At 38.0% G+C, this 13,417-nt stretch overlaps 1 protein-coding gene across 6 annotated transcripts in view; it reads right to left on the reverse strand.

Moving 5' to 3' along the window:
• Positions 1-13,417, reverse strand: part of LOC122085452 (carnosine N-methyltransferase-like) — a 43,924-nt gene that overhangs the window by 18,193 nt on the left and 12,314 nt on the right. For 5 of the 6 annotated variants that reach the window (XR_006142132.1, XM_042653891.1, XM_042653890.1 and 2 more), the window contains 3 exons: positions 1,268-1,311; positions 564-606; positions 96-320 (listed from right to left, as the gene is read on the reverse strand). Coding sequence is in view for 5 of the 6 variants with exons in the window: in XM_042653891.1 (XP_042509825.1) it covers positions 96-320; positions 564-606; positions 1,268-1,311 (312 nt within the window). In the remaining variant the exon portion in view is untranslated. Of the gene's footprint in view, positions 1-95; positions 321-563; positions 607-874; positions 1,181-1,267; positions 1,312-13,417 lie in introns of those variants that run through there. The other variant, XM_042653892.1, reaches the window with a different exon arrangement.

Genomic DNA, 13,417 nt, shown 5'->3' on the forward strand with positions numbered 1-13,417 from the left:
ATCATAGGTCAAATTTCAAATGAAAACCTGACAAGATTCTTCAATCCTAAAATTTGCATCCCTTAAGAAAACTTCAACATAGTTGTTGCAGGCACCTCGCTAACGGTCCTCTCTTTTTGTAAATTGCAGATCAGGTTGCTCCCTATCCCACAACTGGCTTGATCGGCTTCAAGAAAACATGTTCTTCCACTAGTTGATGCAGACTGACAAGAGCAAAAGTCCCGAACTTCACACGGAATATGATCTGCACAGACATCCTCCAGATGTTCATGTTCACAGATATCTGTGTCTTGGCTCATGTCAAGTGGCGGCTCAAATGCCTGGAAGAAAATGAAGACAGAAACACCTGAGAACAGTTTTGGACCAACTTCATAGACTAAGTTAACCCATTTCATATTCAATTCAAGATATTCAAGAGTTTTTTTTTTTTTTTTTTTTTTTTTTTTTTAAAATATGATGAGAACTACAATTAAAATATGAAGTTATGAACAATAAAAAATCAATGAGAAAAAAGAAAGGGCTAAATATGAAGGTAATCATTTATGCAAGTAGTAAGGTTCGACCTGAAGCATGTTCAAGATGAAATATGAATTTACAGAAATACACCTGCAACATAGAGAGGCAAAGGAATCAGAATATGTGAAGATATTATATACAATTTGCAGACTTTCAAACCCTCCTCCTGAATGTCCCTGGAACCTTAATGGCTTGATTAACTAGAACAGATTCAAAATGGAGGGTCACAGTGGCCATTATATAAGATTATTTGCACATCCATTGAATACTATTTTATAACAATTTAACTTTCACTTTCCTATTCCAAGGTATCCAAAAATAAATTTGATGTTGAAGAAATCAGTGTGAGCCTTCACACCTACAATCGTGATACATTTGCTGAAACCTCACAATGGCCAAATAGCAACCTAGAAAGACAGTATCTGAGTAAGACAGCTGAAAATGATCTAAGGTATTCCTTAACAAGTTCGATAAAGAAAACACCTTGGAACTCACAAATCCATTTTCACCACATCAAAAGAATGACACAGCAGCATAATACCATCAGCACAAGTTGAATATACAAGGACCACAGTCACTTTAGCAACTTATCAATTCTACAAGATTAGTCTAGTTTATATCCACATCCATCTTAGTTTCCTAACCACTTGTATTCAAGGAGGATAAACGATGCCTAAGCATGTTGTAGGTGTACAAAATAAACCATTTTTTCACAGCTTCAAATGAAAAGGCCAAGTTGAGAGAAATGTACCGTCTAAGCCTCTGACATTTTAAAGGGAAATGGGATAGAAGAGCCTGCATAACATAAAAAAAGATTCACTATTATTTCAAATGAAAATTACAAAAATTTATGCTGAAAAGAAAAAAAAAAAAATTTGAATTACATTTTAGACTGCAAGAGATTAAAAAAAAAAAAATTGCATTCCCAGAGAAGAAGAAAAATGGAACGGGAAAATTTCACATGTAGAACGAAAAGATTATCATACAAAAAATGGCAAGTGTAACGAAATTCCTTGCAAGTCCTTTCTGACTTGGGAGAGAAAATTCAACCATAGTGGTCAAGGCATCGTGAAGGCACCACAATGGCGTCCAGGAGGTTTGCCTAGAGCCAGGCGACTGTCACCTTAGAGCACTCAATATCGCCTCTATTTTGGCACTTATTTATGCCAAATATCATTTAAGTATAAATGTTTTTATTTCATTTACTTAAGTTAATATTCATAAAGAAGCAAATACCCACCATTTGAATCAAATAAAAATAGTTTAACAATCAAATCCAAAAGGATAAGAAGTCAACCCCCCCCCCCCAGTCCAAGAACAAGAACTGGATTTTTGGTTATAGGGCGATTTTCAACTTTCAAATGTTGTGATTTTTTCTCAATTTTGAAAATTTCATAAATCTTGTCATGGTAAAACATTGTTAAATACCAAACGTTCGGTAAAATATTATTTTATTTTGATATTCATAAAATTATTTTCATTCGAGCGATTTTAACAGCATTCACGCACTTTAAAATAAGTTTCACCGAAACATAACTTTGTCATTACAACTCAGATTTAAGTAATCTTAGGCTTGTTGGAAAGCTGGTTTTGTGCTATAACTAATACAAAAAGTCTCGTGTAAAAATAAAATATTTTGATCAATCAAACATATTAAAGAACAAGAACATGTCTCTAAATGTTGTTTTTGATGACTTGATGTGACTTTAACTTTGATATTTGATGATTGATGTGGCTTAACGATGATTTTTTATGACTTGATGTGGCTTAAAGTTGATTTTTTATGATATAAGGTATATGTAACATACTAAATAATGTTAGAAAAGAGGGAAAATAAAAAATAACACTTGGGCGCCTTGGTTGCCTAAGCAGAGCCTAGGTGGTTGCCTTTTTGCCTAACCGTTTAGGCACCCTTCCACCACCTTGGTTCGCCTCGATGCCTTAACAACTATGAATCCAACCATAAAATCTATAGAAAGAGACTCCACGTAGTCACTCCATCATTAGATATAGAAAAAATAAAATGCTACTTAGCAACAACTTGGGATATATATATATATATATATACGGGGCAGTGTTTTTTCTTGTTTGTGAGAGGCCCTTGTGCCCATACACAGGGCAACCCCCTGGTTTGTCCCTCTATATATATAGGGCTAGAGATTGCTACCTGGTAGAGTGGCCACTGCGCCAATGTAGACCAACCAGGGGGCACAGGTGGTCTTTTCACCACCTCGTGTCTGGGTGTAGAGCGCGCGACAAGGTGGGGGTCTTTTCCCATATATATATATATATATATATATGAGAAAATATTGTTGTAACCAAGGTTAGTGGAAAAAAAAGTCATAACCTAATTTGTTTCCCTTCAAACATTATAACACATTTTTCAATGAGGGTAAATCATGTCATTTCACATGCCTACTCAAAAAATGTGCAGCTTTTAATAATGACATAATGACAAGTCACTACCAAAATTATTTCCCTTTTACCTGTGCATCAAATAACTTTTGGGAATAAGACAAAGGACAATCAAAATAAGGGTACAACTTCTCACTTCACCATTTTGGTGAAAGCAAGATGCACCATATATATATATATATATATATATATAGCAAGCGGCTAGATAGAGTATTATAATTTCAATTTGTTGTATCATACATCTGAAGCAGTAAGGGTTATCCAGAAACATTTTTCAATCCATTTTGTATCCCCTTTCTTTGAGTATTACCCATATTTTGGGAAAGACTAACAGAGTCACTGAAATTTGGGTTTCTTTTTCCAATCACCAAATAAATGCACGTATTATATGTCCCAAAAGGAAAAGGGTGAGGGAACAAATTGAATCTAAAACACAAATTAACTAGAGATCCAAGAAACCATTGGGATGATCATCACAGTATCTCCTAAACCAATGTTGATGGGGCTCTAATTCCAGTCATTGTTCAAAATCTCATTTCGGTAGGCCATTTTGGTCAGACCTGATTACAAGAAGCAAGATACTGAGATCTAGCTGAAGCAGTGTATTTTTCTGTGAGTTTTGCTTGGTCGATTTGAAGGGCAAACGAATGAAATGACCAAAATTTCACCGGAACAATGCATTCTTGTGAGAAAAATTAGAGAAATTTCGGCGAAACATTGTTGGTTCTGGGTTTAGCCTCTTTTTTCGTCTTGAACATAATAAATGAAATTTCAGCAAGTTTTTTAAATATGCTTTCAGTCGAAGGTAAGGTTAGAGAAGGCCTTTAACTCTTCAAAAATCTGGCCACATCAGCTAGATCACCAAGTATGGGAGTGACCCAAAATTAGTAACAAGAGAACCAGATTTAGAGACTTATTACCTCAGAGGATTATTACCATTGGATGGGCTTAAGATTACTGTCGAAGGAGGCCAAGGACAGGGAGAATAACATACTAAAAGAAGGGCTTCAGTTAATAGTGTTGTTGAGTTTAGCGCTAGGCGCTAATCCTAAACAGTGACAGGGCCGATAGGAGCATTTATGTCCTATACTCCTATCAGGCCCATATCTCTGTGATTAGGTTTTTTTTTCTTTATGGGGGTATTTTTGTACTTTTCTTCAGCACCATTTAATATAAGTTTTGAGGCATAACCTGCAATCATACTATTCTGGTCTGATCGTAGGTCACTCCTCTCTTTTGGGAGTCTCTTTCGATTACACCTCTCTCTCTTCTCTGCTCTTTTCTTCTTCTCTTCTTTCCTCTATTTCTTTGTTTTGATTACAGGATCCTGGGATTGTAACATGGTATCAGAGCCTCTGTGATCAAGCCTAGGGTTTATACATTCCTCTCTGAGTCTCTGTTGACTTCATTCTTCTGCTAACCTCTCTGGTGTGCAGCCGCCTACTGCTGCGTTTGCTATGCTTAAATCACATGGGTGTTAAATAATGTCTCTTCGCTCATTTTATTAATTGACAATCGAATACTGATTTTTGACAGGGTTTTTGTATACCTCATCGATTTTTGCCCCATGGTATGTAACCTTAAACTCTAAACCCTAAACCCTATAGATGATTGTTTGTTTGGTGATGACTATGGAGAGATCAGGTCTTAATAATATGGCTCTGTAATAGAATCCCCCATTCTATGCTACTATATAGATCTGCATATAGGCGATTGTTTGTTTGCCTCTACATTAGCAATCCTTTCTTTTCTATTTTTTTTTTTTTGGTTCCTCATGGCTGAGACCAAAACTACCACTGCTACATCTTCCTCGGACAATGTCAATGTCCAAATCTATCAAGCTCAAGGGAAGTTCAAATTACCTACTTTGGGCTCAGTCTATAAAGGTTTATCTTATGGCCAAGGATAAACTTCAGTATACTACTTCTGAACCTCCTCCATCATCAGACAAGGGTTATAATGAATGGATGAAGGAGAATGCCTTGATTTTAATCCGGTTGTGGAATAGTATGGGACCAAATGTTGCTGCAAATGTCATGTTTTATTCTACTACAAAGGGAGTATGGAATAACTTGAAGCAAGCATACTCTCAGGAAAAGAACATGACCCGTATTTATGATATTTATAAGTTGTTCCAGTTTTGCCAATCTGATAGATCTCTTCCAGAGTACTATAGTGCTTTCAAGGGAATGGTTGAAGAACTCAATGTTTTCTAGCCCTTGACCACAGATATTGACAAATTGAAGGCTCAGCGCAATGATTTGTTTGTTTCCAAATTTTTGACAAGGTTGAATAATGATTTGAAGACAGTAAAGGGCCATCTACTTGCAGGAGATACTGTTCTTACTCTGAATGACACTTATTCGCGACTACAGCGTATTACTTCATCAACTAAACCTGATCTTCCAAAGACAATTCTACCTTCCTTGCCAACCCTGGACGTGGTCATGGTCGCGATCGTGGGTTGGTTGGTCGAGGTTCTAGTGCATAGCCGTCTGATCTTGCATCTCGCCATTGCACTTACTGTGGGAAGTCCAACCATACTGTTGAGACTTGCTGGGCAAAGCATGGCAAGCCAAAGTGGGCCACCCAGTTGGCCAATCATGCAGTGTCAGACGATAGTACTGACACAGTGTCTGACGATAGTACTGACACAGTGTCTTCCACTGATAGTAAGCCGATAACTTCCTCAGGAGATTCGTCTACCAATCTGTGCGATGACATCAATCAGTTGCTCCGACGCTTGCATACTCTCGAGGCATCCTTTAATACATCCAATGGTGGCTCTACATCCGCTGCCACCCTAGCTCATGTAAGTACCTCAACCCTTCTTACCACTACTTCTACCCCCTGGATCATTGATTTAGGTGCTTCTGCCCATATGACTAGTAAGTCATCACTTTTTAAAACCTTTTCTTCTAGTACCAATTCTACATATGTTATTCTTGCCAACGGTGCTTCCACACCGGTTCTAGGCCGTGGTACTAACTCACCTACATAGTTGTCAAGGCGTCGCCTAGGCGTCCAAGCGGTTTTTTAGGGCCAGGGCGAGGGACGCCATTGCTGAAGTATAAAAGGCGGTCGCCTTTGGTATAAAGGCGTCGCCTTGGTCGCCTCTTGGTGTATTTTTTTTTTGTTTACTTTTACTTAATTATTTATTTTTTATATTCTGATTCTTAATTTTTCATTTGATGAAGTACAGGTTTTTAAAGGATGTGAGATACATGGAATCATTTACTCTCAAGTGAACAACAAAAAAAAAAGAAAAAGGTTTGGTGGTGGGGGGAAATAAAACATGCAAAGTTTTTTTAAAACCCTCCATTTCTCTCGTTCAGTCGTTCTCTCTACCGGCCGGTGACCTGCGACTGCCATTACAATCTAACAATCGTCGGAGAACCGCTGTGATTCAATTGACCAATTGAACACGACCCTGCGACTCTCTCTTCAACGTCCTCGAAAAAGGTATGTATGTTTGTAATTTTTTTTTTCCCTCCCTGCTTCGTCTTCGAGCTACGATTTTTTTTTTTCCCTCTTCTTCCTCTGCTTCTTCTTCCTCTGGTTCTTCTTCGTCTACGTCTTTTTTTTTTCTTCTTCTTCTTCTTCTTCTACGAATCTTTTTTTTTCTTCTTCCTCTGCTTCTTCTTCCTATACGTATTTTTTTTTTCTTCTTCTTCTTTCTTCCTCTGCTTCTTCTTCTTTGAATCTTCTTTTTTTTCTTTCTTCCTCTGCTTCTTCTCTACGAATCTTATTTTTTTTCTTCTTCTTTTTTCTTCCTCTGCTCTTCTTCGTCAACGACCTTTTTTTTCTTTTTTTCTTTCCTCTCTTCTTCTCTGCTTCTTCGTCTACTTACTTTTTTTTTTTTCTTCTTCCTCTCTTCTTCCTCTGCTTCTTCTTTGTCTGCAGTTGAGTTTTTTTTTTTTCCTCTTCTTCCTCTGCTTCTTCTTTCGTCTACGGCTGGGTTTTTTTTTTTTTTTTCCTCCCTTCTTCCTCTGCTTCTTCTTCGTCTGCATCTGGTTTTTTTTTTCCCCTCTGTTGTTCTCAAATGTTGTTCTCAAATGCTGTAATCTGTACAGAAAAAATACAGATTACTTTTGATTTATGTGATAACCATGCTTTTTCTGTACAAAACATTTTCCCCTGCAAGTATATAGACTGTAATAGTGTAATCTGTGATTCTGTATTATGAATTTATGATTGCATGATTATTATTGTTGTGCATTAGTGTTATGCATTAGTGCATTAGTGCATTAGTGCATAAGTGCATTAGTGAATTAGTTATTATTTTTTAGATTGTAAAGTGCATTGTAGATTGATATGCTTTTTCTTATTTTTTGTTACTTAGTTTCTCTTGTTGTTGTTCCTTATGTTTATGTAGTGTTGTAGTTTATTCAAATAGATATGGCTACTAGTGGTAGTGGCGGGCCATCTGCTAGCACTGGCGCATCAACATATGATCCAAGCAAAGATCCAACTAGGAAGGCCAAATCAAAAGACCCCGGGTGGAAGTATGGATATTGGCCAGATCTTAATGATAAGAACTTAGTGCAATGTACACTTTGTGGAAAAGATGCCAAAGGAGGAATCAAAAGGCTTAAGCAACATTTAATTGGTGGGTATGGAGATATATCAAAGTGCCCAAAGACAACTGCAACAATCGCTAGAGAGATGCATGAAGCTATCATGCGAAATCAGAAGAGGAAGCCTGATGTATTTGATGAGGATTATTCTGTTGGTCATCAGGAGGGAGATGATTTGCCTGAAGAGATAGAAAGTGGAGGACAACTCCAGTCTGGTGTACCAAGGCCCCCAACTATAGACTCCTCAATAAGGAACCTTGTACCAAGTTCTGGGACATCTTCCAAAAGGAATAAAGTTAATGTTAATACACAAATGGCAGTAAAGGGTCCGATAGATTCTTATCTTAGACGGACTCCTGAAGAAATAGTTGGTGAGAGGAGGTCTAAAGGTTCTACCCAGACAACAATACAAAGCAGCTTAAGATCAAATGCAGACAGAAAGAAAACTAATGCATATGTTGCAAAATGGTTTTATGAAGCTGGCATCCCATTCAATACTGTCAAGTTAAGGAGCTTTGAGGAGATGGTTGAAGCCATTGCACAGTTTGGGTCAGAATATAAGCCCCCTTCTTACCATGAGTTGAGAGTGCCCTTGCTATAGGATGAAAAAGCTCAGATTGACTGTATCAAGAAGAAATATGAAGATTATTGGAAAAGGCACGGGTGCACTCTTATGTCTGATGGGTGGACTGACAAGAGAGGTAGACACTTGATTAATTTCCTTGTCAATTGTCCATTGGGGACTTATTTTATGGGCTCTGTAGATGTATCTAGTGAGTCTCAATATGCAGCCATGTTATTTCAGCTGCTTGATAGTAAAATTGAAGAAATTGGGGAGGATAATGTGGTACAAGTAGTTACAGACAATGCAGCTAATTATGTTGCAGCTGGTAGAATGTTGATGGAAAAACGGAGTAAGCTTTATTGGACTCCTTGTGCAGCTCATTGTTTGGACCTCATGTTAGAGGACATTGGCAAGTTGAAAGCTTATAAAACAACAATAGAGAGGGCAAAAACAATGACAAGTTTTATCTACAGACATTACAAACTTGTTGATGCTTTGAGGAAAAAGACAAATGGAATAGATCTGGTGAGGTCTGAAGTTACAAGATTTGCTACCTCATTCTTGACACTACAAAGTTTGTACAAGAACAAGGATGCCTTGAAGCAATTATTTGTATCTGATGATTGGAATAGTTCTAAGTTGTCCAAGACAGAGGCAAGTAAGAAAGTACTTGAGACAATACTTGCACAAACATTCTGGAACAGTGTACTAGATTGCTTAAGAGCATCCCAACCAATTTTAGTTGTCTTGAGGTTAGTAGATGGTGATGAGAGGCCTGCATTGCCTGAAGTTTATTTGGCAATGGAAATAGCAAAAAAAAAGATAAAAGTAAATTTTGCCAACAAAGAACGGTCATGGAAGAAGGTGTTAGCAATTATTGATGATCGTTGGGAGGTCCAAATGGATCGACCTTTATATGCTGCTGCCTTTTACCTAAATGCTAGCAAATATTTTGACCACATCAGTGATGCCCCTTTTGAAGAATCATGTAAAATACAAGATGCATTCATGTCAGTTATTGAAAGAATGGTGCCCGACTTAACTGTGCAAGACAAGATCATACGTGAGTCTCAATTGTACAGAAAATGTGAAGGTAGCTTTTCAAGGAGTTTGGCTTTTAAACAACGAATAGTCGGTGAAGGAGCATTGGATCCTAGTAAGTACTAAGTTTTTTTTTTTTTAATTTTAATAAGTATTTAACAATATGTGTATCTAATTTTTTCCTTATATATAATCTCTTGGTGGCAAACACATGGATCTTCGGCCCCTACGCTTCAACAATATGCAACAGCAATACGCATATTAGGCCTTTGTTGCTCCGCTTCCGGTTGTGAGCGCAATTGGAGCACATTTGATTTTGTACGTATGATCTTGTATATTAGTTTGTAATTATACTTTTTACATCTATTTTTTGACTTAAATAAAGAGTATTTATGGATTCAGATTCACACCAAGAAGAGGAATAGACTAGAACATCAGCGCTTGAATGATCTAGTCTATATCCAATACAATCGTCGGCTTCATTCAAGGTTCCAAGAAAGAAGGGAAAAAGGCAGCAATTGTGATCCATTAATTCTTGATGAAATGAATTGGAGTAGTGAATGGATAACAGGGAATCAAGAAGATGGAGATTTAGTCCATCCTGGAGACGACCTCACATGGGGAGATGTTGATAGAGTAGTTGGTGCATCTAAATCGGTGGGGGGTCGTAATTTACCTAGGAGGGCTCAAGGATCAACAAGTGCAGCCAATATTTGCTACACACGTCATGGTAGGGGAAGGGCCACTATTGAGGAATCATCAGATGATGAAGTTGAAGAAGAGGTCCACGATGTGGTGCGTGATGATGAAGATATTGAAGAAGACTTTGGTGATGGGCCAACTGATTCTATGAATCAACAACAACAGGAGGGAGAAGAATTAGATGTTGATTTGTTAGCTTGATTATGGTTAAACAAGAACAAAGTTTAGCTTGATGGTTTATTTTGTTGTTTTAAAATTTATACTTTAAAGCTTACTAAAGTTTAGCATTTTGGTTTATTTTTATGTTTCTTAATTTCCATTAGGTGTTTTTAATTCTCCCCAGGTAGGATTGGAACCCATAGCCTATCACCTATCATGAGTCATGACTCATATATTAAGGAACAAGGTTTCTCTTGTTGCTTAGTGTTTTAGTATCACTAACTTATATGTATTGATTGACAGGGGGTTAAACATTAAAATATCATGGTTCATGGACTCATGGTCTATGATGGACTTTGTGGATCTCGTTTTGGGCATCATAGAGGTAAGTATATCTAACTACATACTTAAATAGTTAAATATTATATTATTTATAATATTTCATTAGGAATTATACTTAAAGTCTGTACTTTTTTCCCTTGATGTTGCTTAAAGTCGTGCTTCTTGTATTTTGATATAACTTAAAGGCTTGATTTTTTACAAGCAATTTAAAATTAAGTATATCATTGTTATACAGTTGTACTAGATATTATAGATATATTAAAAAAATAGTAACGTCTTTTTTGGCGCCGTATTCGCCGTAAGGCGGGCGCCTTCTCGCCTAAGCGCTTAGACAGCCCTCCAGCGCCTTGGTTCGCCTTGGCGCCGTGACAACTATGCTCACCTACATCCTCACTGAATTTATCTTCTTTGTTATATGTACCACAGTTTCCATTAAGTCTTCTCTCTATGAGCCAGTTAACTAGTTCATTAAATTGCTCAGTAACCTTTTTCCCTCTTACTGTGTTTTTCAGGATATTCACACGAGGAAGACGATTGGTGGAGGGCGTGAAAAAGATGGTTTATATTATCTCAACTGTGGCTCTCCTGCTTCTTCTGCTGTTGCTACTGTTGTTGGAGATGTGGCTCCTTTCCAATGGCACTGTCGTTTAAGACATTTGTCTTTATCTAGGTTGAAACTTTTATTCCCTAATTAAGTATGTGCTTAGGTTTGAATGTGAGGCCTGTGAGTTGGAAAAACATCACCGTGTGTCCTTCCCAACTTGCTCTATGTCTCGTAGTCCGTCTTTATTTTCTTTAGTCCATTCTGATGTATGGGGTCCTTGCAGAGTTAGTAATAGATTTGGTTTTCGCTATTTTGTGACCTTTGTGGATGATCATTCTCGTCTTACATGGTTGTACATGTGAAAGGACATATCTGAATTTTTATCTGTGTTCCAAAAATTTTATAATGAAACAAAAACTCAGTTTGCCATTTTAATTAAGATTTTTTGATCTGAAAATGCTTTAGAATATGCCCAAAATGATATTTCTGATTTTTGTGCCAACCGTGGAATGATACACCACACTAGTTGTGCCTATACCCCATAGCAAAATGGGGTAGCAGAGCACAAGAACCGGCATCTCCTCAAGGTAGCTCGAGCTATTATGATACATATGCATGTTCCTAAACATTTTTGGAGTGATGGGGTTTTAACTACATGTCACTTGATTAATCGCATGCCTTCTTCAGTTCTCTCAGATAGGTCTCCTTTTTCTATTATGTTTCCTACCTTGCTGAGTTTTCTTGTTCCTCCCCGAGTCTTTGGATGTGTGTGTTTTGTCCATAATTTGCATGCACAAGTAGATAAATTATCTCCTCAGTCTACTAAGTGCATTTTTTTAGGTTATCCACGTACTCAGAAAGGGTACAAATGCTATGACCCTATTACTCACAGGAACTTTGTTAGTGCCGATGTGACTTTTTTTTAAGGCACATCATTTTTTTCTCAGTCTGGTATGGAATGGACTTCTTCGTCTCCTCCACCCATTCTTTCTCTCAATCCCTTTCCTCATGTTCCCAGTGCTAGTGACTCACCTCCTCTACAGGTTTATTAGCACAAGAAGAAGGTTGGACAACCGAGTGTAGATACCAATACTCCAGATGATTCACTTCCTCCATTACCGTCTTCCTCTGGTGAAACTCCTCCTCCTTCTCTGCCTGATGACTTACCAATTGCTCAAAGAAAAGGTACACGCTCTTGCACTCAAAAATCTATGGTTGTGTATCCTATTGATAACTTTGTTTCCTTGTCTCATCTTCCCTCGACCATCCATGCTCTTGCACTGTCACTTTTTACTAACACTATTCCCCGCACCCATAATGATGCCCTACGTATCCCTGGATGGAAAGCTACCATGGAAGTGAAAATGGATGCTCTCTTGATTCGTGGTATCAGGAGTCTAGTAGATTTACCTCCTGGTAAGGAAATGATGAAGTGTCGCTGGGTGTACACTGTTAAGTATCACTCTGATAGTTCTGTTGAGCGGTTGAAAGCTCGTCTGGTTGCAAAGGAGTATACTCAGACATATGGGGTTGATTATTTTGAGACCTTCTCCCCGGTTGCTAGATTGAACTCTGTTCGTCTACTTATTTCTCTTGTTGTCAACTTTGATTGGCCCTCATGTCAACTGGACATCAAGAATGCCTTCTTGTATGGTGACCTACAGAAAGAGGTGTATATGGAGCAACCTCCTGGTTATATTGCTTAGGAGGAGAATAAAGGTCATGTGTGTCGCTAATACAAGGCTATCTATGGACTTAAACAGTCCCCTCGGGCATGGTTTGACAAGTTCAGTACTACCATAGTAATTTGTGGATTTTCTCAGTGTTATTCTGAACATTGTCTTTGTTCGTCGCAGAGGTGATAAACTGGTGGTATTGGTAGTTTATGTTGATGATATTATTCTTACAAATAATGATGAGGCAGGAATTTCTAAAGTGAAGGCTTATCTACAGCAACACTTTCAGACTAAGGACTTAGGCCAACTTCACTATTTTTTGGGGATTGAAGTGATCCGATGCAAGAAAGGGATCAATCTGTCTCAAATAAAATATGTGTTGGACCTTTTATCTGACACTGGTATGCTTGCATCCAGACCTGTTGATATCCCTATGGATCCTCACCAAAAGTTTGGGGTTAATGATGGCGAACCTCTCCAGGATGTGCATCAGTACAGGAGTTTGATTGGCAAGCTGATTTATCTTACTGTGACTCATCCGGACATCTCTTATGCTGTTGGAGTCCTCAGTCAATTCATGCAGTCCCCTCATAAAGCACATTGGGACGCGGTTATTCATGTTCTTCGCAACCTAAAGGGTGCTCCTGGAAAAGGGGTGATCTATCGTCCTAATCAGCATATGGAACTAGTTGGCTATTCTGACGTTGATTGGGCTGGCTCTGCTAGTGATCGTAGGTCCACTACGGGTTATTACACATTTGTTGGAGGTAATCTGGTTACATAGCATAGTAAGAAGCAGACTACCATTGTCCGGTCTAGTGCAGAAGCAGAATACAGAGGTATGGCTCATACCATTGCTAAGTTGATGTGGCTACGGTCT

Source organism: Macadamia integrifolia, chromosome 8 (genome assembly GCF_013358625.1).
Source record: "Macadamia integrifolia cultivar HAES 741 chromosome 8, SCU_Mint_v3, whole genome shotgun sequence".
NCBI classification, from domain to species: domain Eukaryota; kingdom Viridiplantae; phylum Streptophyta; class Magnoliopsida; order Proteales; family Proteaceae; genus Macadamia; species Macadamia integrifolia.